Here is a 24,694-nt window from a genome sequence, read left to right on the forward strand (position 1 = left end):
TGATAAAACGGTTCTTACTTCGCGAAGTACATCAAATCACGTGAGCACCTTGATTAAAAACATGAAAAGATTTGGAAAATATCTGTTGACAACGAGTTGCACATGTTTTGCAGATCCTGCAATCGACCGAACTCTGCATGACAGTTTACGAACCGGATTTCGATTTCGGTGCGCGATTTTGATTGGACTATGAATAGACTCGTTAGTCCAGCCAAAATCTAACTCCATAATTTCCAGCCTAGTTCGGCAAGGGTGGAAACTGGACTTTTATAGTTAGTTAACTCTCTTGCCTCGGGAAGATACATTGCTCTCCTCTGAATGCCGATTACTCTTTAACACAAATCACAAAATGTCCCCGGACGTTAAGTAGTATAGGACCCCTCTCCCTTCCACGTTCTATAAGTCTAGAACAGGTCGAGCGTTGTGATCAAACCCAGATGTCATCAAAACTAATGCAACAAGAAAACACAACAATATCGAAACTCTCATCAACTCATCAACCACAAGTTTCATCACTGATATGTGGGTCTACCTGTACGTGAGTGAGTATTGTTTTACGCCGCTTTTAGCAATATTCCAGCAATATCACGGCGGGGGACACCAGAAATGGGCTTCACACATTGTACCCATGTCGGGAATCGAACCCGGATTTTCGGCGTGACGAGCGAACGCTTTAACCACTAGGCTACCCGACCGCCCCACCTGTACATTAACCAAAGGTCATGTAACTATAACAAACGACTGCATTTTAAAAGAAAATCTATATTTACATTTTTGCAGCGATTTAAAAGCGTAAGCCTTGCTTTTTGTTTTGTTTAGAACTTATCAATCTCCGCACAGAAAAGAACCTTTCTTGCATAGGTTGGCTCCCGGCATTCGTAGCACGACGACAGATCGTTCTGTGGGACCCAAACAATGTCCAAAATATGTCGACATTCGAAAATAACAGAGTTTTTTTGCGACATTTACGATAGACAACGACCTATGAGTTAATTATATAAAAACCTAATAATACAGAGACAATGTCTCAAGTTCAGACACGGACTATTACAACGCCTAGGCTGATAACATCTTGGAGAAAATGGCTCTGCAAAAACTGCCAAACAGACGAATAAAGGGACGCTACTCTAGATAGATATGATTACCTCCCTTAGATCGCTCTCTATTCAATAGGTACTAAGGTAGAAGTGGGAGGGGATTTCCAGGTTTTCGTGTCTTGTGACACTGATTCCAGGCATTTCAAGATGCAGAATATCATCAATTCCGTGAAGGGAACAGCCCTTGGAGTTGCAGAATATCTTACACCGGTTTTGAAGGTAACACGTCAATCTGTTTGAAAACTAATCGTTGAACATTTTCAGTTTCCTTCATGTTTTCACTGTTTTTGGTGTTAAATCTTCGCTTTCTTTGACAGCCTGACTCAATCATTCAAATATAAAACCGTAAACCCATGGCGTCTATATAATTAGTAAAGTTTTTAGAGGTGCTTTTTTTTATTTGAAGTCTATATAGATGTCATTGTTGCTATTTTAGCTGAAGTGGTAGTTGTCAGCAGATGTGTGAAACCCAGGTACATTTTGATACACAGAAATGTACCCTAATCAAAATCAGAATATATGGGGTGTGTCTGTACCCTAATCAAAATCAGAATATATGGGGTGTGTCCATTCCGTAGTGTTCTAAACTAGTTCCTTGTATGCTTGTGTAGACTACACGTGTGTCAAAACGTAGCCTAGAGCCGAGGGGTCTTACAGTCAAGACATGATGTGGGGTCATGTCTTGACTGTAGGACCCCATCGTGGCTCTCGACTATCCAAACTAAAATCTAGCATGGGAGCTCAATTTCCTGTTTATGTCCCAGAAGATCTGAGATTTTCTTCTTTTTCTGAGGGGGCACGGGTGGCCCAGTTGTCTAAGGCGCCGCGATTCACTGTGCAGAGTTGCGTCCCTTGGGCACCCCAGAAACCTATGATTGTGGGTTCGAATCCCGGTTCGCCCCAATTATGTTTCTAGGTTTGTCAGCACCATACCCGTGCTCGTGGGTTTCACCAAAGTGGTAAACGTCTTAGACCTGCATCACTTCGGGCTTTCCTCCCACATTAAGCTGACACGCCATGATATAAATGAAATAATGTTAAAAGCGCCATTAAATCCAACTCACTCACTCTTTTTCTGAATTGAAACTGTCCTACTGTTGTATGAGATGCCTTCCAGGGTGCTATATAAAAACGAGCTCACAGTGCTGTACATACTGTAATTCTGTTATGCACAACATGCACTCATCAGCAAGCCGAACATGTACTAAAACATGAACCGGTTTCGATTTGTGGAATATGGACTCATCCACCCTTTGGGGTACCGTGTAACATTCTGTATTCTCATGGGTCAGGGTACATTTCTGTACCTGGAGTACTTATCTGTAGTGCCTGTGCCGACAACCACCCCCTTAGTGATATTGAACCAGTCAGTTTTGTCAAATACAATTGGTCATTATTTGTTGAGAGTTATCATGATGATAATAATCAGTCTTGTCAGTTTTAATGGACACAGTTATTGTAGCAGGGGTGGTTCATTATGAAAAATGACAGGCTGCGGTTGTGTTTGTTGAGGTGACATTTATTCCATTTTCAATCACAATTGATCAATCAACCCCTGTGGGTGACACCGGGGTGTGTCTATAAACCCACATCATATAGGATTATGGCATTCCTGAACTATATGTAGTCCATGTCCTGTCTGTGCAGAGTTATAAGCAGAGTGAATAAAAAGTGTGCAAATGTTAGGGAGGAAAGCTGTAGTTAGATAATGTTAATCAGCTAGGAAGCTGAAAGCTATTGTATTGACAAGCTAGATAGTTGGTGACAAAGGGACAGGAATAGACTAACCTGTCCACCCTTCAATAAAATTGGACCAACCGCTTGGACTCTTAACCCAAGCATATACATTTAGTACTACAACTAATGAAGATGTATACAACTACTTGAAATGAAAAGAGCTAAAACTATATTCCTAAAAACTATATATACAATATCCTGTTACATTATGATTATGATGTAAATTTTATTTTATTTCCAGGAGTCAAAGTTTAAGGAAACAGGAGTAATCACACCAGAAGAGGTAGGTACTGAACCGTGTTCTGATTTCATCCTTTCTAGGATGCAGGACTTTGGTCCCCGGGTTACAATAGAATAGTGAAGTTTTGGGTTAGAATTGGTCTTCAGCAACCCATGCTTATCGTAAGAGGCAACTAACAGGATGACTAGTTGATGTCATCTTATGCCTGCTCATCAGCACGACACATCAACCACATCCCTGTAGTGAAGTGTGTCGCGAGATGATGACAACATTATTCTTCACTTGCCGACCGCCTCCGTGGTCTTGTGGTAGAGCGTCCGCCCGGAGAGTGGAAGGTCCGGGGTTCGATCCCCGGCCGCGTCATACAAAAAGATGTTAAAAGATTGTACTTGTTATTACTCTGTCTGGCGCACGGCATTGAGGGGCTAAAACAAGGACTGGTCGGCTCGGGGTCTGAGTGGGGTATTCATGTTAAACTGTGGCATGGTATCTCAGTGAGCTAGCACTATAAATCGTCATCAGTCCGGATTAGTACAAGCAGCCACACACACACATACACGTACATGCACGTCGCTATATAAGTGCAATAATCTTGGACGCGACGTTAAACCCCATTTCACCTCACCTCACCTCACCTTCACTTGCCACCCTGTTTGATTCTGAGGAATAGTATCCAGTGTTCCATACAATTGTCGTAATATCCGTATGACTTTGGCTGACTAAGTGGCTCATGATTTCAGTCACTGGTTCACCTAGTCCAGACTCGATTATGCGTGGGTCGGCATACTATTGTTAGAATATTGCTGAATGTGGCGTAAAACAACACCAAATTGGGTTCTGTGTCACACTTTCTAGTTTCGTAAATTCAAAGCTGACGTATACCTTCTGAAGTGGACTGTGAACATCTATGTTAAAATTGGTCTTCAGCATCCAATGCGATCGGTCTGCACAATATCACTCATTGGATTGGTTGGTCCAGACTCAATTATTTACAGACCGTCGTAACAAAGTTGGAATATTGCCAAGTGCGGCGTTAAACAACAAGCAAACAAATCATACCTTCTGAAGTATTGTATTCAGAATGCATATTATAGACGACTACCCGTGAAGATCCGGGTTAGAATAGGTCTTCGGCAACCCATGCTTGTCATAAGAGGCGACTAACGGGATAGGGTGGTCAGGCTCGCTGACTTGGTTGATGCATGTCATCTCATCCCAACTGCATGGATCAGTGCTCAGAATGTCAATCACTGAATTGTCCAGTCCACAATCAATTATTACAGGCCATAGTCACATAGCTGCAATATCAAAGAGTGTGATGTTAAAAAACAGACAAACAATCAGAGACTTGGTTGATTGCATGCTGGATGGGACCTTAATCATGCTGTCAGTGTTTAGTCAAAGGTTTGCTGGGCTTAGATTTGATTATCTACATGTTGCTGTGATATAGTTGCAATGTTGCTGACTGCGCTTGAAACAACAAACAGAATTAATGTGGTAACTGCAAATTTGTTTTGCCTTCACAGTCTGTGGCTTTAGCCACTAGTCCAAAGTGAGAAGTCTAGTAACATTCTGTCCCATCTCCAAAGCTCAATTATTAATATCCATATGATCCCACTGACATGTACTAAACGTGATGCTAAGAGACAAATTCAAGCCTTGGCACAGATTGCCTTCATGACTTTTTAGCGAATCCTAGTTTTTACTGCCATGCACATTTCACAGTTAAGGCATATACCATTTGTTACCATGGTTACATGTGACCTTATCTGAAGAAGCAGCGATAGAAATTGGCACTAGTCCTATAGTCCTTACCAAACTGCCCAATAGTAAAGGTATCCTAAGGACTAGTAGAAATTGGCCCATTTTAAGGGTTTTGCTATATGTTATCATTATAAGGATTAGTGGACAAAAACTGTTAGTTTCTAACCCTGGGAAGCCATTGTTTTTTGCAGTTCGTTGCAGCAGGAGATCACATCGTACATCATTGTCCAACATGGCAGTGGGCTGTGGGAGATGAGACCAAAATCAAACCATATCTTCCAAAAGACAAACAGTTCCTCATCACCAGGAATGGTAAGACTGGTATAGATTCTGTTATGGTCTCTTGAAGCTCTTTAAAACATTCCAGCTCAAATTACAGTTAAGACACTGCCCCTAGTTCGCTATTCTGGGAAAAGGGAAAACTTGACTGTTTCCAATGAGTTTTGTATGTGCCATTGATCTGAAACTCAAGAAACTACTGCACTAACTAATTTTAGCCAGAAATTTTAGCATCCTCATCAAAAATCGGTTAAGTTATCCACTAAAAGGAAAGTAGCCAATGATTTGACTTCATCTGACGGATTGTTTGCACGATCCCTGCATGTTATGTCACGTCCATCATCAATATTACCGGTATACTTCCATGGGGAATTCTTTAGATCCATTCATGACATTACGGCTAACTGAATTCTGTTCAGTTTATGCATAATTTAAATCTTTAATTTGTTACCGCAGTATTTCTATCAGACACAGTGATCTACAGCCTTGAATTTACTGGTCGAAGTCATGTTTTATGAATCAGTATCAGTTGTTCGTCATGGAATAGCTGTTTTTCTTGAACTTTTGTTTTTTTCAAAGGTATCACTTGTCTGATGTGTGTTGTGGTTCACTACATTTTTAAGATGGTGTCTATCATGTCTAACCCTGAGGTAGACGTTTCATTTTTAATTAGATTTTCCTTGTCTTTTATTATCATTATGCATTACCACGTTACTAACAGTTGCCTTGGTTAGTCCTAATGCTTCTATCTCACAGTTGAAAGAGTGTTTCGGTTCAATTCAGTTTTCTCATTGTTTTAGTGAAATATTTGAAATTTTTCTCTTTGGTCCTTTATTCTGGCCCAATCCACCCTGTACTGACCTGTCTCAGAGTAGAACCAACACTCTGTTGTTTGTAGTTGGAAGCAGCTCCAGAGAATTGGGTGGTCTGACTTAGTTGACTGAGTGTTACCATGAATCCATGACATTGGATGGTGCTCATTATGTCAACCACTGGTTGGTCTGTCTCAGAGTAGAACCCACACTCTGTTGTTTGTAGTTGGAAGCAGCTCCAGAGAATTGGGTGGTCTGACTTAGTTGACTGAGTGTTACCATGAATCCATGACATTGGACGGTGCTCATTATGTCAACCACTGGTTTGTCTGTCTCAGAGTAGAACTCACACTCTGTTGTTTGTAGTTGGAAGCAGCTCCAGAGAATTGGGTGGTCAGACTTAGTTGACTGAGTGTTACCATGAATCCATGACATTGGACGGTGCTCATTATGTCAACCACTGGTTTGTCTGTCTCAGAGTAGAACCCACACTCTGTTGTTTGTAGTTGGAATCCGCAACAGGGAATTGGGTGGTCCGACATAGTTGACTGAGTGTTACCATGAATCCATGACATTGGATGGTGCTCATTATGTCAACCACTGGTTTGTCTGTCTCAGAGTAGAACCCACACTCTGTTGTTTGTAGTTGGAAGCAGCTCCAGAGAATTGGGTGGTCAGACTTAGTTGACTGAGTGTTAGCATGAATCCATGACATTGGACGGTGCTCATTATGTCAACCACTGGTTTGTCTGGCTCAGACCCACATACTGACAGGCTGTCATGGTGAAGCTGGAATAGTGATGACTTGGTCTAAAACAACATTCACTCATTGCTTATGGTTATGTAATTTGTTTGTGGTTGTTTCCTCCTGGGGGATTCAGTGCCGTGCTACAAGCGTGTGAAGCAGATGGACAACCACCAGGAGGAACAGGAGAAGGTCATCGAGGAGGACGACGAGGACGGTGGCTGGGTCGACACTCACCACTTTCCTGGTAAGACTGACTTACAGTGTTCACCATTTCTCAAGTAAGACTGACTTACAGTGTTCACCATTTCTCAAGTAACACTGATATCGATGTTCACCATTTCTCAAGTAAGACTGACTTACAGTGTTCACCATTTCTCAAGTAAGACTGACTTGCAGTGTTCACCATTTCTCAAGTAAGACTGATATCGATGTTCACCATTTCTCAAGTAAGACTGACTTACAGTGTTCACCATTTCTCAAGTAAGACTACTTACAGTGTTCACCATTTCTCAAGTAAGACTGACTTATAGTGTTCACCATTTCTCAAGTAAGACTGACTTACAGTGTTCACCATTTCTCAAGTAAGACTGATATCGATGTGCACCATTTCTTAAGTAAGACTGACGTATTATGTTCACCATTTCTCATACCCATGAAGATCCGGGGTAGAATAGGTCTTTAGCAACCCATGCTTGACGTAAAAGGCAACTTTGCTTGTCGTAAGAGGCGACCAACGGGATCGGGTGGTCAGGCTCGCTGACTTGGTTTTTGGTTGAAAATCCGGGTTAAGATTGGTCTTCGGCAACCAATGTTTGTCGTAAGAGGTGACTAACGGGATCGCTGACTCGGTTGAACGTTGGTGCACGTCATTGTATCCCAATTGCGTGGATCGATGCTCATGATGTCAATCACTGGATTGCCTGGCCAAGACTCGATTATATACAGACCACCGTCATATAGCAAAGAAACAACAACCATTTCTCATGTAAGACTGACGTATGATGTTCACTGTTTCTCAGGTAAGACTGACGTACAATGCTCAGCCTTGCCAGTTAGAGTGGCTGATGCTCGCCACGTCCCTGGTGACACTGACATTTGATGCTCTGTCTTCACCATGAGGAGCCCAAAATGGGGCGGAAAACGTGGAAGTCTGGTTATGACATGTATGATATTGTTCTTTCTTAATATTTGCTGCTTATTGTTAAAGGTGAGCAGACAGTGGGCGCTGTTGGGGATGCCGTGGCAGAGATGACTCTAGACCCAAAGGTAAAAAAAAGTAGTCTTGGTCCTCGGGGACCACTGCATCTTCACAAAGTCCGCCCCATGTTTCGTTTTTAATTCCATTTTCAAAATAAAAATCCTTTAATATTCCGAGTCTCGAACACACAACCCCGGCAGTGAAATGCTACAACACTTGAAAACATTGTGATCCAATATTACATGCAGTCACTTCCCTTTACATGTGCACTGCTTTACTGCACATCTCGTTTTATGGTAATGGCGGCAATAGGAGTTTGTGTGCTTGTTTTGTCGTTTACAAATTTGGACAATGAAATAATGAAATTTACAATAAAATATCACCAGACATAATGATTGTAATAATTCAGTGGTATTTGTGTACTGTATGCCAGACAATGTATAACAGGCAGAGATTAAGATTTCATGTGTATTTGTCTCATAAAATAAACAGCCAGTATCATAACTGAAAACAAATTTCAATAGAGGGATAGGAAGACTGAAGACTTTGTATCTCTAACGACTAATGTTCAATGTGATTTGCCTATCAGTTCATACGCAATTTTACCGAAATTAATGAAAACAAAATTTAATGAAGCCTTGGATAAAGGTAATATAATGGAGTGCTAGCATAAGTCCAGATAGACAATGAACACTTTTGTAGCCAGATAGTGTAATAACAGGACTAACTTTCGTACTTTAGTACGGATTTGTTGACCTACCTGTCCTGTCGTGTGTTCTCATAACGTCTTCGCTTTGTGAAATAAAAATCGAAGCTCATTGTATGTGTGCATTATGCTCACACTGGTAGTCAATCAATAGTCAAATACTGTATTCCAGATTTTACCTATCAAGGAATACAGTTATGTAGGGAGGCCTTGGGCCCTTTCCAGGTTGATTGTACACAACTGTTTATTTGGTTACATAGGCCTTAACAAAAACGAGCCGCCTGCTAGCCTGCACTATATTTTCAAAAACCATTGCCTGAGAACCAATTCTTTTATTTTTTTAAGACTAATCTTTCCCTTTACTTTATGACGCTAGATCAAAGTTAATCTCTTCTATGTAGTTCCGTGTAGTTCCTTGTCGTACCATGTAGTTCCATGTAGTTCCGTGTCATTCCATGTAGTTCCTTGTTCCGTGTAGTTCCATGTAGTTCCGTGTAGCTCCTTGTCGTTCTTCGTAGTTCCATGTAGTTCCGTATAGTTCCTTGTCGTACCATGTAGTTCCATGTAGTTTCGTGTCATTCCATGTAGTTCCTTGTTCCGTGTAGTTCCTTGTCATTCCTTGTCGTTCGGTGTAGTTCCTTGTCGTTCCGCTTAGTTCCATGTCGTTCCATGTAGTTCCAGTCGTTCCGTGTAGTTCCTTGTCGTTCCATGTAGTTCCTTGTCGTTCTGTGTAGTTCCTTGTCGTTCCTTGTAGTTCCTTGTTGTTCCACATAGTTCCTTGTCTTTCCGTGTAGTTCCAGTCGTTCCGTGTAGTTCCTTGTCGTTCCATGTAGTTCCTTGTCGTTCCGTGTAGTTCCTTGTCGTTCCGTGTAGTTCCTTGTCGTTCCTTGTAGCTCCATGTAGTTCCTTGTTGTTCCACGTAGTTCCTTGTTGTTCCGTGTAGTTCCAGTCGTTCCGTGTAGTTCCTTGTCGTTCCGTGTAGTTCCTTGTCGTTCCGTGTAGTTCCAGTCGTTCCGTGTAGTTCCTTGTCGTTCTGTGTAGTTCCTTGTCGTTCCGTGTAGTTCCTTGTCGTTCCGTGTATTTCCGTGTTGATTCTATGTCCTTCCGTGTCGTTCCATGTAGTTCTATATCGTTCCATGTAGTTCCATGTAGTTCCTTGTTGTTCCATGTAGTTCCATGTGGTTCCTTGTAGTTCCATGTCATTCTGTGTAGTTCCATGTAGTTCCTTGTTGTTCCGTGTAGTTCCATGTCCTTCCGTGTCATTCCATGTAGTTCCATATCGTTCCGTGTAGTTCCATGTGGTTCCTTGTCGTTCCGTGTAGTTCCATGTAGTTCCTTGTTGTTCCGTGTAGTTCCATGTAGTTCCGTGTCGTTCCGTGTAGTTCCATGTAGTTCCTTGTTGTTCCGTGTAGTTCCATGTAGTTCCATGTCGTTCCGTGTAGTTCCGTGTAGTTCCATGTAGTTCCTTGTTGTTCCGTGTAGTTCCATGTTGTTCCGTGTAGTTCCATGTAGTTCCTTGTCGTTCAGTGTAGGTCTATATATTACTTTGCTATATTCATCTTCAGGGAGGAAGCAAGGCCACGGGTAATGCAGCCGGTGATGATGATGACGATGATGATGACGATGACGATGGAGAGGCTGAAGACATGGAGGCTTTTGAGGAGAGTGGGATGCTGGAGGAAACGGATGAGGTACTTGTCCTTGATGTTCTTGATCTTCACATTGATGTACCCTGTGATCCATAATCCTTAACACAACCAGCCCTGTGACAAACCAGTCTTCAGCAATCCATGATTGTCGTAAGAGGCAACTTATGTGATTGGGTGGTCAGGTTGATGCATGTCATCACATCCCATTTGGGTAGATCATTGCTCATGATGTTAATCACTGATTGTCTGGTCCAGATTTGATTATTTGTAGACTGCCGTCATGTAGCTGGAATATTGCTGAGTGCGGCGTTAAACAACGAACAAACAGTCAAATAAACAAACAAACACAGAAATGATACATGGATCGTAACCCGTTAATGACCGAGTTCTTATTCAGACTTGGGGCCAACAATGGATGTATAAACCTTCTATCCCAATAAGCAGCTTGGGTTGTATACTCCCCAGGGATTTGAGAATGATAACTGGAATGCATACGGATCCACTGGTTACCTGCCGTATATAGAGATGATTACACTCACATGTGTGTCATACTGATTTTACGAAACTAGTGTCAGAATTCTGGTATGTCCTGAGCGAGAACGAGTGTAATACATTAATTCTTACACAAGTTTCGTGATCACCACCGCTGTCCTAGAAAAACACAATTTGTCGAATGATGTCAACAATCTTCAGCAATGACGTTGCTTTTAGTGTAACGTCTTTCCGACCTTACGACACAATAAGATTTGATTGACGTCACCAATGCCGTCCAAATGACAGAAGCAATAACCTGGTGCGCGAGAAGTGATATTTCCTACTTTGTGGGCAGCCTCTGTGGTCTAGTGGTAGTGTATCCGCCCGGAGAGTGGAAGCTCAGGGGTTTGATCCCCTGCCATGTCATACCAAAAGACGTAAAGAGATGGCACTTGTTGTTACCCTATCTGGCGCTCAGCATTAAGGGAATAAAACTGGTCAGCTCAGGGTCAGTACACTGTGTCCATGTTGGGTATTCATGTTAAACTATGGTATCTCAGTGGGCTGGCACCATAAATCTGCATCAGTCCGGACTAGTACACGCAGACAGATAAAGACATGCACTCACACAGAGAACACAATGTTAAACCCCATTTCACCTCACCTCACCTCACCTCACCTCACCTCACCTCACCTCACCTCACCCGTGGGCAATAAAAATGTGCTATACAATACAACATGTGATTCACCAGTGTGTTCTCACCCTATGGAAGCCAGGTAAGTATATATGTTCTCTCCATTGCGGTCCCAAGACGGGACTAAGTTGTACTGGATGGTTGATCCCTGTCTCTCTGCTACTTGCTTGCCATCTCATCATGCTCATAGACTCCTGTCACAGACCATGATTATTTCCAGGCCACCATGATGGTACTGAAGTATTGCAGACTGGCGTTAAACAACATACACTCTTTTCACTTCCATTCAAATAATGAAAATATCAAACAATCAATATATACTGAACAACAAAAGTTCCTGTGACATTGAATAAGATTTCATGCAAAGTTATCTTTTTTACCAAATCTGAAACAATTTCGGTTTGCAGCCAATAAAAGACTCCTGTAAGTGTTCAAATGGTTTAATTTGCCATGTTGACTTCAGAAAATGTGGGATTTCATTAAAAATATGAACGTGCCAAAATGTCAATTTACAAATCAATAGCGTGTGTCCACCTCTGGTTGTGATGCAAGCAACAGATCTTCGTCTCATGGAATGGACCAGGCGTCGCGCAAAGTCCTGTTGGATATCTGTCCATATCTGCTGGAGCATGTTTTGAAATTCCTGGATTGTCTGTGGAACACGTGGTTGACGTCTTATCCCAAATGTGCTCAATTGGTGAGAGATCAGGGGAGCGAGCCAGCCAGGGGATGACATTCACATTGTTTTGTTGAAGAGAATCCTGAACAAAACAAGCAATATGAGGCCGGGCGTTGTCATGTTGAAAGGTAATGCCTGGGCCATGACAATGCAAAAACGGTAGAAACCGTTTCAACAGGTCCTCTGTCTTGCTGTCATACCACCCCATACCATAACGCTGTCGCCCACTTCGACGTCGGTACACTCGAGTCCACCCATCACTGTGGCTGAGGTGAAAACGAGACTCGTCAGTGAATAGAACTTGTCCCCACTGCATGGCCGTCCAGTGTAGACACTGTAGACATGCTCGACGGTGGTTTCCTATTAAAATGGGACGTCTGGCAGGTCTTCTGGCGACAATCCCTGCACATCTGAGGCGACAACATACGGTTTGTGAAAATATTCGTCGAAGGCCAGGGATGCTTCTTGCAGTCACTGTTGCTGGCTGGAAATGATTTCGTAGGTGTGTTGTTTGAATCCAGTTGTCTTGTCAATTATTGGTTACGCGTGGCCTGCCACTCCGAGGATGGTCTCTGACTGCATTCGTCTGTTGCCAACGTTACCATAAACACCAAATGGTGTTTCTGTGGGCGTTAAATTGTCTTGCAACATCACGTTGACTCGGTCCTGCTTCAAGCATACTAATGGTTCGCAGTCGCTCATTTTCAAACAGGCATGGCATTTCGTAATGTTGAATAATTATGTAATTTTGTTCTTTTTCTGAGTGGTTCTTGTCAGCACGATGCTAAACAATGCATATGGAATCCCGTTAACGCACATGTTTTTATGCCCATTCTTGGGTAGTGAAATGCATGGGGCTTGCATAAAAGTCAACTTTTGTATGGAATGCATGCTTTTCTGAAGCAGTTGCGACTTGATTCCATACATGTACTACAATACTGAAAACCAAACTTTACTTACACTAAATACACTAATATAGTGGTGTCACAGGAACTTTTGTTGTTGAGTATATATAAAAAATCAATATATCAAACAATCAATATATTTTCCATGATCTGACACCACAGGTGTTGTAAATATATTTGTTGTAATTATCGGTGCAGCTAATGATTGAAAAATGTTCATATATTGTAACATGACAGAAGAGAATGTTGTGTGAATATACATAGATCTTGTGTGGTCATTTATAGATTTCGCAATTTGGTTCTGTACGTAATGGGGGGCACGGGTGGCCCAGTCGTCTAAGGCGCCGCGATTCGCTGTGCAGAGTTGCGTCCCTTAGGCAAGCCAGAAACCTATGATTGTGGGATGGAATCGGTTTGCCCCGATTATGTTTCTAGGTTTGTCAGCACCATACCCGTGCTCTTGGGTTTCACCGAAGTGGTAAACGTCTGAGACCTGCATCACTTTGGGCTGACACGCCGTGATATAACTGGAATAATGTTAAAAGCGGCGTTAAACCCAACTCACTCACTCACTGTATGTAACGATTTCTGGGTTAACCTCTGTGTTTCAACTTGGAAATCACCCCGTAACAGTTTCAATGACATGGATGTTACATGTGTGTATTTGCCTTTCAGGGGACTCTTGACACGAGGAAATCAGCAGTGTCAGAGAGCGAGGGGGCTGCTGGCGGGGAGAGCAGTATTATAGCTACCCGGACATACGATCTTAATATTACCTACGATAAATATTACCAGACACCGAGGTTATGGCTATATGGCTATGACGAGGTCAGTATGATATACACTGCACTCATTCATATGTTGTTATTTTTTAATTTTGTTATTTATTTTATAGGGGCCACGGGTGGCCCAGTCGTCTAAGGCGCCGCGATTTGCTGTGCAGAGTTCCGTCCCTTGGGCCCGCCAGAAACCTATGATTGTGGGTTCGAATCCCGGTTCACCCCGATTATGTATCTAGGTTTGTCAGCACCATACTTGTGCTCGTGGGTTTCACTGAAGTGGTAAACGTCTGAAACCTGCATCACTTCGGGCTTTCCTCCCACATTAAGCTGACACGCAGTGATATAACTGGAATACTGTTTAAAGCGGCGTTAAACCCAACTCACTCACTCACTATTTATTTTATATAATGTAGCTCACCTTATCTTTCGCAAATCTCTTGGTGATGAAAGAGCAGAAGGTCTTAGAACCCCATAGTCTTTTATGTTTAGCATGTTTCGGCCATAATGAATTAATTTTATATGCTAAACAAAAAATGTTAATGATCATGAATATTTGGGGGATATTTTTTCTAAATTGTCTTCACTACAAAAAATTATCCAAAAAATATTCGTGATCCCGAACTATTTTTGTTCAGTGTATTTCAATATGGTAGACTGGAGGCATATTATTTTTTTATATTATTTTTGTGTAAACATTGTTCAAAGCTTTTGTGAACAGTAATGTTCAACAGACGTCATTGACGTGTAGCATGCCTGTTTGGTACCATCTTCCCGAGGCAAGCGTGTCCACTAGCCTATATATAGGCCTAGTTTCTACCCTTTCCACATCAAGGCCACTTGTAGCATGCCTGTTTGGTACCATCTTCCCGAGGCAAGCGTGGCCACTAGCCTATATATAGGCCTACTTTCTACCCTTGCCACAACAAGGCCACTTTTCTTGGCTCGACCCTTGCGCCACCTCACGTAGATAACGAGTTGTGACCCTTGTAACGAAAACGCGATATCCAATCAGATTGCTGTTCTTATCTTGTATAGCTTCACAAAGATGACACTACCATAGACGATGCCTAGTCAATCAGATAATGAAAACATTTGCAATTTCATCCCTGACACAAAAACATAGGCAATCGTTGGGGGGTTTAAGAGAAGACAAATTCGTGTAAACACAGACAGGCAATGGCAAATCACTTTCATACGAAGGTGTACTAGTGGTGTATGTTGATTTTGTGAAACGTTCTCTGAATCGACTAACGATATGTGCAGTAGTTCAATCATATTTAGCACAGGAAAGTGGGCTTGATGTGGCAAGGGTGGAAACAAGACTTTGATAAAAGGGCTAGTGGACGGTCTTGCCTCGGGAAGATGGTTTGGTAGGAATGTGGTGTATTTTGTCATGTAAAGGAAGAAGGACACCATTTTTGTTATTTGTTTTGTCAAGGTATTTAGGGGTAACAAAACGCACTGAGGTTGGGCCATTAGTAGTGACGTAGTTGGGGGCGGGGATGAAGATGATGTATTCATGTTACTTGTCGTACAAAAAATTGATTCAATCTCATTAAAATCAGATCTTAGTTCTCGCTATCGCTAAACAAAGATCTGAGGACATCCCATTACCGGTCACGTCAGAATCATCTTTCATCCAACCAATCAGAGCGTTGCTTACCAGATCATGAAAGTGACAGTCGGAATGTGTTTTCTAATAATGCAACCACGATATATTTAACACGGGTTATTCCAAACGACAGTTACAGGTTTTATGATTATATCCATACAATCTAGGGCATCTACAAGCCATTTCAGAATGTTCTTATCAGTTTTAAAAATTTTAATCGCGAATACGTCAAAATATGTTTTGAAGCGTAGTCGCCAGTTTGAAACTAGTGTCGTAAAGCTCGAGAAAGCTGCCTTCTGATTGGCAAATGTCAATTTCTTGTCAGTCATTTCGTTGGTCAGTCAAATTTCGCGAAAGGTCGTTCTGACGTGACCCTAATGGGATGTCCTCAGATCTTTGTTTTGCGGTAGCAAAGACTAAGATCTGATTTTAATGATATTGAAATTGATTCCACAACATGGGGATTGTGGGTTAGAGTAGGTCCGCAGCAACCTATGCTGGTTGTTAGAGGAGACAAGGCTCAGTTGGTTGATAGAGTGTTAATAATCTTGACGGTGTGGATTGTTGCTCACAATATCAATCACTGGAATGTCTGGTCCCGACTTGATTATTTACAGGTGGTCGTCATTTAGCTGGAATACTGCTGAGTGCTGCGTTTAACAAAAAACAAGCAAATCATTGTAATATCAGCCATTCTCTCAATCTTAATTTGATGAGTGTCTTGTACTGCAGAATCGAAAACCACTAACAGTAGAACAGATGTATGAAGACTTCAGTCAAGACCATGCTAAAAAAACTGTTACCATGGAGGGACACCCGAATCTACCTGGTCCTCCTATGGCATCAGTACATCCTTGCAGGTAGGAACATCACGGTGTTATAGCATCAGTACACCCTTGCAGGTAGGAACATCACAGTGTTATGGCATCAGTACATCCTTGCAGATAGGAACATCACGGTGTTATAGCATCAGTACATCCTTGCAGGGTAGGAACATCACGGTGTTATAGCATCAGTACATCCTTGCAGGTAGGAACATCACGGTGTTATAGCATTAGTACACCCTTGCTGATAGGAACATCACAGTGTTATAGCATCAGTACATCCTTGCAGGTAGGAACATCACGGTGTTATAGTATCAGTACATCCTTGCAGGTAGGAACATCACGGTGTTATTGCATCAGTACATCCTTGCAGGTAGGAACATCACAGAGTTATAGCATCAGTACACCCTTGCTGATAGGAACATCACGGTGTTATAGCATCAGTACATCCTTGCAGGTAGGAACATCACGGTGTTATAGTATCAGTACATCCTTGCAGGTAGGAACATCACAGTGTTATAGCATCAGTACATCCTTGCAGGTAGGAACATCACAGTGTTATAGCATCAGTACATCCTTGCAGGTAGGAACGTCACAGTGTTATAGCATCAGTACATCCTTGTAGGTAGGAACATCACAGGGTTATATTATCGGTACATCCTTCTAGGTAGGAACATCGCAGTGATATAGCATCAGTACATCCTTACAGGTAGGAACATCACAGTGTTATAGCATCAGTACATCCTTGCAGGTAGGAACATCACAGGGTTATAGCATCAGTACATTTTCTGTATATACATTACAATGATTGAAGTTGGAATTTGTCTTTATTATGAAGTGAGTGTTGATCATGGATGTTTTCTTTACCTCCCAGACATGCTGATGTGATGAAGAAGATCATACAGACGGTTGCTGAGGGCGGCGGCGAGCTTGGTGTTCATATGTATCCTTCTGCTACTCAGCCCTGACAGTAAAATCAGATCTCCATTTGACAGGAGCCATCTATCTTCATTCCAATCTGAATATTATGTCCTATTGGAAACCTTAAATTGTTTCAAATTTGAAACCTCTCAAATTTTAATTTTAAACTTAATCCCATATCACACTATGCATTTTTTTCTTATTCTTCGATCCTGGTGTGGAAATGCCCTAGAACAGTTTCCAGCTTCAAAAAAACACCAATCACCCCAACACGTCCCATACATCACCAAATCACCACTGTGGTCATTGGTCACGCACCACTGCGATCCCGTCCGACACGACCCCTGCGACCTGATCACCTGACATATCCAGCACCCTCATTCTCAATCTAGAGCGTACAGGCTGGTGTAACTGTGATGCGGGGATGGTTGGGATGGTTGGGTGGGCATTTAGCGTGTGAGATAGGATAAGTATACAAATATACAATTTATGAGAAAATTTACAATTTTTTAAACTTATCCAATCTAACAATATGCATTTATCCCATGGTTAGATGGTGGGGTGCAGATACCCTAGTCTGTAAGGACCTCAACCTTGAGACGTACACGAGGAAGCTGAAACTAATCACGAAAATTCAAAGGATTTTACAAGGATTAGTGATAAACTTGTGTAAGGGTTGCTTCCAAAAAACCTCTTTGTGCTACCAAGAGTTATACATCATGACATCAGGGAATCATGTGTTCCATGGTTTCACACAGGACACCATTCCAAGAAACGACCGCATAACTAAGAGCCAGGCGAAAAACCTATATAAATATACCTTTATGAGAACATTTACAAACTATAAACCTCAAGCTAACATAGGTTTCAAATAATTTGGTCTTCTATTTCATGAAGTCTGGAGTTGACCAGGAGTCCCAATAGGGATTTTTCTGATAAAAGATAGCATAGTTGGAATATTGCTGACTCTACATTTTTCAGATTTGAAACCAAAAGAGATATACCACTTCATAGAAAACTAGCAGGTATGTTTCTGGAGGTATGTGGTCAGATGCTATTCATCCAGGAGGATCCCACAGGTATGCTGGAAGCCCAGATTCTCTGATTATGAATCTGGCGGTGGGATGCATGTGGGTTTCACCAAAGTAGTAAACATCTAAGACCTTCGTTCCATGGGGCTTACCGCTTGTAACAAGATGACATGTTGTGATATAACTGAAACACAGTTCAAGGCAACATTATGCTCGCTCACTCACTCACCCACAAACCAACTCACTCACTCACTCACTCACACACTCACTCATGTTGTCTTCCTTGACACAGCTACAGGTACCTAATGATATTCCTCAAGTTTGTCCAGGCAGTGATACCCACAATAGAATACGACTACACTCGACACTTCACCATGTAGTAACAACTCGTATACCTCGTTACGATGGAAACAGCATTCCTGTGTTCAATCATTTCAGCAGTCAAAGAGAGTTGTCTACCCCTGGGCCACAGATCACCTTGGGAGTGGTTTCTGTGAGGCTGACAACCAACAAGGCATTGTACCAGTAACTGTGACCTATCATCAATATCAAATTTCTATGAAGAACCCTTTCAGGTGCCGGAGCCCACCACTGACATCGTGTAAGAGACTGAGATGATGCTCACTGGCTGAAACCGACGATTATCTCATCAACATCAGATACTCTTTTATCAACATTGATATATTTGTCAGGATATAATACCACATATACAGTTGTATGACTTTTTTCCATAGAGTTGGAGAAAAAAATATGTGTCAAGAACACGAAAGTAATTGTAGTGGTTTATGTCTAAAAAACAATAATAGTCTTGGTTCTCAGGCACCGCCCACATCATCATAAAGTCTGCCGCATCCGCATGTTTTGTTTTAAAAAACCTAATACACTAATGTACTTAAAAACAATGCGATCGAGTATAGTACACAGTTACTTTCCTTAACATGCCCACTGCTATACTGCACATCCTGTGTTGTGGTCATGGTGGCAGTACGAGTTTGTTTGCTTGTTTATGTAGGGAGGCTCTTTCCCAGGTTGATGGTACACAACTGTTTATTTGGTTACATACTAGTTTGAACAAGCTAAAAGAAAACACCGCACACCCACACAAAATTTTCAAAAGTCATTGCCTAAGAACCAATTCTTTTATTTATTTAAGCCTAATACAACAGTTTTCATCTTTGAATAATTTAATTGGAGATTTAATTTAATTTAAGTTTGTAAAGTTTCCCTCATTTCCAGAAAGGAATGCCATTTCTAAATAGTATGACTCTTGACTCTGACTTTTGAGCAAAAGATCTTTCAGGTTATAAAAATGTTCAGCGGGCTTGTTATTCTCCGAAGTCTGCAACATCGTGGCCACCATCCGAGTTGTCGTGGGTCCAGTATGTAGATCATACTAAGATGAATGTGTCATGAATATCTGTGATTTTCTTTGTGCTTTAGTTTTGTCTGTCTGTATCATGTTTACAATGGCATATGTAAATCCGTCTTCACAATTTATGCAGTTGCTGAACATGTTGATTGTGCCCTGATAATGTGATGCTGATATTGCTTGAATCTCATTAAGATCAGGTCTTTTACTCCGATATTCTGTGTATGAAGATCTGATGACACTCCACAGCAGGTCGCGTCAGGTCAACTTTCGTATCAGCATACCAGGGTTTAGTTTTCTAAATTTTGGGTATGGGTGAGCAAGCAGTCACACCATCCTGATATCGGTATCTCAAGGCGGAACTTCAATGACCCAGTCTTTGAATGGCATTTGGAGGTGATACACATAACGAAGAGAATTTATGCATCTCAACTTCTTTATTATGAGGAACAGAACGCTTCAGAGCATATACTTAATCCTTCATCAGGTGAATGAATGCTATGAGGCAGAGAACATATATATGTACCTGTAAGAACAACAAAAGTAACAAAGGTGGAATTTTAACAAGGGAAGCCAACAGTTAATTGGTGCTGATAGGTGATTAGCAAAGGACAAATGGAAGCCAGAAGCTAACAGTTAATTAGGGCTGATAGGTGATAGTGATTGACAACAGGAAGCCAGGATATTAATGATCACTGACTGGTAATAGGCAATGAACAATGTGCAAATGGGGGACACTGACTAATAGACTGGACATGGCAAAGGACAAATGGAAGACAGCTGGATAATTAGCACAGACAATAATCAAAGCAATAAGTCCCAAGCACTGGGCAGATAGGTTCCCAGGTCACGATTCATGGCTGGCTGGTGTCGCCTCATGTCAATGGCTTCTTGTAAGTTTTTCTTCCATAAACGACCAGTTCTGAATGTAAGTAATTATCCCAGCACCTTTGGGATATTTTATACACCCAGTTGTTTCCCAGGGCCATGGCATCTACTTCCAAATGCCGTCCATAGAAAGAAAAGCAAATTCTCTGTTGGTTTTCTTTTATTATGAATGACATTTCCTGATCGAAGTGATTGAGAAATGAAGTCGAATTGTTTCTGAAATCTGATTGGCTCTAGAACCAAAACACCTTCATGTAGATTGGCGGACATTCTGTGGAGGTGTTGTAGGATTTTAACACAGGTGTATCATATCGGAGTCAAAGATCAGATTTTAATGAGAAGGCAGTGTTTCTGATTTTTCAGTTTATGTTGGAACAATCTGTTGAACAATGATTTAGTAATCTGTTGTGTAAGTTTCAGGTTTAGTTAGGTAAATGTTGACACTGATATTGTTTAGGGGCCACACATGGTTCCTATTGTGATAATCCAACAAACTAATGACATTAAGTGTTGAATTATCGAACTGACATCGCGAGTACTTCACAGGTTTGTATTCACCATGTTCATCAATCACTTGTGAATACAGACAGACTTACTATTACTTGCATAGCAGCCCCGTGTGTTCCGGGGTGATGGAGGAACATAGCCTGTACACAAACCCATGAAGTGTTGACCTTGCAATACTGCGGAAACATTCGGTCTGTGCGACCAAGTATAGAAGGGGGCACGGGTGGCCCAGTCATCTAAGGCGCCCGATTCGCTGTGCAGAGTTGCGTCCCTTGGCCACGCCAGAAACCTATGATTGTGGGTTGGAATCCCGGGTTGCCCCGATTATGTTTCTAGGTTTGTCAGCACCATACCCGTACTCGTGGGTTTCACCGAAGTGGTAAACGTCTGAGACCTGCATCACTTCGGGCTTTCCTCCCTTATTAAGCTGACACGCCGTGATATAACTGGAATACTGTTAAAATCGGCGTTAAACCCAACTCACTCACTCACTCTTCAGATAGTCCTAAGTTTTTAGGCAGATCAATGTTTTCAAAAAGAACTGTTACAGGTTTTGATGGAAAGAATGCATTTTGCAAATCCCTGATTCATAGTAGTTTGTTTTAACTTCCATTTTTAGGAAATTAAAGCACTTCAATATCAATAGGCATTTCAAAATATAGTATTTTGTATGCTATTCATTTCAATTGTTAGTAGTATTCTTTGTTCTTGACCTTTTAATCGTTAGAAAGTCCCAAAAATATAATCATCAGACCTTTTGTGAAAAATCTGAGTCAATTCAAATCTATTGGGCAGTTGCAATTCTAGTTATTGTGATATTAATAGTAAATTGAAATATTAAAAAACAAATAATTAAAACATTCAGAGACTTCACCTCCAAAACAGTTTTTCTTGTTATTACTTCCTTTTGTAGCCTTGTACAAATAACAATATAATAATATAATTATAATATTTTGTATTGACCAAATGACAGATAATATATTTGGTTTTGTTGTAACCAAACTGCAAAATGTGGTGATCGATTGCAAATGCTGTATGAATTTTGTTTGTTGGCACACTGTGAAGATCTGCAAAATACTGATCCAGACATTGCCAGGTCCAACTTTTCAAAAGTTCTTCTCATATCGAAAGGAAGAACAATTAAATGGTGCTTAACTTGCATGTGGCTTTCATTTCTTGAGGCCTAACGCCAGCAACGCTTTTAGTTTTTGAGGAAAGCTTATTCACACTGTGGGAGTTACAATATGATGGCCCTCAAATTGGTATTCTTATTCCCCATTTGTGAAATTTAGGGTCGATGGCGCTGTGTACTGAGTAACACCATGGCTTCAGGTGTTGTTATGGTTACCTGGGAGTTAAAGTTTACAAATTCATTGCGGTAAATCTTTTCCTGTTTCTGAGTTCATATTTCACATACTGTTCATTCCGATGTAACGCGTCTTATTTAAAGTCTTTCTACATGCAAATATCCAGAAAGGAAAGCCATGTAGACTGTTTGTTTGTTTCTTAAGATTTCTTAAAGAAGGACTCCTCCCTACAACCTGTAAACTGTCCTGTGTGATATGATATATATAGCCTGATAATGATACATGATAACAATAATATAGCACCAAGTCCAGCTAGTTTGCTCAAAGGTGCCTTTCCATGATAATTACCCTGGCCAATAGATCAGTGTGCACTCGTTTTTCATTCTCAGCTTCCTGGGGAGTATACTACCCAAGCTGCCTGTGAGGTTCTAGAATCACATGGTTACTGTTGGGTAAACAGAGGCACATTTTGAAGAAAGTCACTTTTTGGAGGTGCCACATTTAACATGATGGAGATCAGATGGACACAATGGCCACCAGTGTGGACTGAGTCAACTGATAACAGATTCAATTATATCAATTGTATCAATTCCTAAACTAATGGTTTGTCTCTACCAGGTAGATTGGTTCTAGGTAATTAGTTTATGAATATCAACAAGCTGTCACCAGGATGAGTGTGTCACCATTCAAATAGTTTCCAGATCAGTGCTAGCACTATCAGATACTGGTTTGTCTGGTCAGGCTTATTAAATGACGGGAGGTCGGGTAGCTTAGTGGTTAAAGCATTCGCTCGTCACACCGAAGAACGGGTATCGATTCCCGACATGGGTACAATATGTGAAATCCATTTCGGGTGTCCCCCCCGTGGTATTGCTGGAAAATTGGTCAGGCGGTCCAGCCGACAGAGCTTGCTCCGGTGTGACGTCAGGCGGTCTTGCCGACAGAGCTTGCTCCGGTGTGACGTCAGGCGGTCCAGCCGGCAGAGCTTGCTCCGGTGTGACGTCAGGCGGTCCAGCCGGCAGAGCTTGCTCCGGTGTGACGTCAGGCGGTCCAGCCGGCAGAGCTTGCCCCGGTGTGACATCAGGCAGTCCAGCCGGCAGAGCTTGCTGCCGTATGACGTCAGGCAGTCCAGCTGGCAGGGAAGAGTCCGTCTTTTAAATATCTTTATTTCCAGCCTTCAAGTTATGTTCAATGTTCAGCTAAATGTATATTTCTCTGCTGATTTTATTCTCATGTGCTTTCATTTCATGTAGGTAAAGTCTGTGTATATATTTCATACTGTATAACAGAGTATTTGTACACAGGCATTTTATTGATTAAATATATGTGAAGATATTATGCTCACTCAGAGACTTTTGTCTTTTGTTTTTAGCTCACCTAACTGAAAGTTAAGTGAGCATAGGTCATGGAGTGTTTGCCATTGACCGCCAGTTGTTGCCTTTGCAATTTTGACATTTCCTCTGAAACTACAAGGCCCATGGAGCTGAAACTATGTATGAATGACGCCAGCTATATTGTCTCTAAACCTTGCTCAAATAATTTTAGGACAGCCACCGTGGTCTAGCGGTAGTGCATCCGCCTAGAGAGCGGAAGGTCCGGAGTTTGATCCCCGATCTGTGATACCAAAGACGCTAAAGAAGGACTGGTCAGCTCGGAATCAGTATACTGTGTCTGAGTGAGGTATTCATGTTTAACTGTGACAGTAGGCTAGCACTCTTAATCAGCATCAATCCGGACTAGTACAAGCACACAGACACAGACACAGACACACACACACACACGAAAAATAAGTGCAATAATCTTGGACACATCGATAACCCCCATTTCACCTCACATAATTTCAGATTCAATTTTAAAGCGGCAAGTATGGTGTATGTGGTTTTCGGAATCACGTATAATGTGTTATTTCTCTTGAATTTATCTACCCTCTTTTTCTAGTGATATTGCATTGGCAACATCGCCGAAATTACAAGGCCTATGGAGCTGAAACTTTGTATGAATGGTCCCAGCTATGATGTAGGGCTGGGACGAGTCCAAATGTACTACCCGGGTACCCGACACCCTACTACCCGGCCCTTTCCGGATACCCGCTATAAGTCTCAAGAGTTGGGTAACAAAATGTCCGAATGGGAATTGTTTTACTGCAACCCTGGCAAAAACTATTCAGATACACGTCTAAAACGATCTGCTCATGTATACTCTACAGTTGATAGACCCTTTATCCTTACTCGAACATATAAAAGTCAGAACGAATGCCTGCATAGTGAGAAAGAAATGTGAACTTTAGCTATGTTTGTAGTGTAACCATTGAGTTTTATTGTTCGTCATTAAACAGTATATAACGTGACTAACCACGGATAGGGTAGTCATGTGGGTACCAGGGTCCTACTCAGGACCCACCCGACCTGAGTACCTGTGTTATCTGTCTCAGCCCTGCTATGGTGTCTCAGCCCTACTATGGTGTCTCAG

General features: G+C 41.7%; 1 protein-coding gene across 1 annotated transcript; it reads left to right on the forward strand.

The window, feature by feature from the left end:
• The first annotated feature begins 1,166 nt into the window (after window positions 1–1,166).
• Window positions 1,167–23,569, forward strand: LOC124144705 (ubiquitin-like-conjugating enzyme ATG3). Its single transcript, XM_048390631.1, has 10 exons — window positions 1,167–1,316; window positions 3,076–3,117; window positions 5,031–5,151; window positions 6,812–6,922; window positions 7,886–7,944; window positions 10,148–10,273; window positions 13,660–13,812; window positions 16,111–16,238; window positions 17,077–17,145; window positions 18,453–23,569. The coding sequence occupies exons 1-10, from the start codon at window positions 1,245–1,247 to the stop codon at window positions 18,532–18,534; spliced, it is 963 nt and encodes a 320-aa protein (XP_048246588.1). The 5' UTR covers window positions 1,167–1,244; the 3' UTR covers window positions 18,535–23,569.
• The last annotated feature ends 1,125 nt before the right edge of the window (window positions 23,570–24,694 follow it).

The sequence above is a fragment of the Haliotis rufescens genome, unplaced genomic scaffold (genome assembly GCF_023055435.1).
Source record: "Haliotis rufescens isolate VD_foot unplaced genomic scaffold, xgHalRufe1.0.p SCAF_9, whole genome shotgun sequence".
In the NCBI taxonomy this organism is placed as follows: Eukaryota; Metazoa; Mollusca; class Gastropoda; order Lepetellida; family Haliotidae; genus Haliotis; species Haliotis rufescens.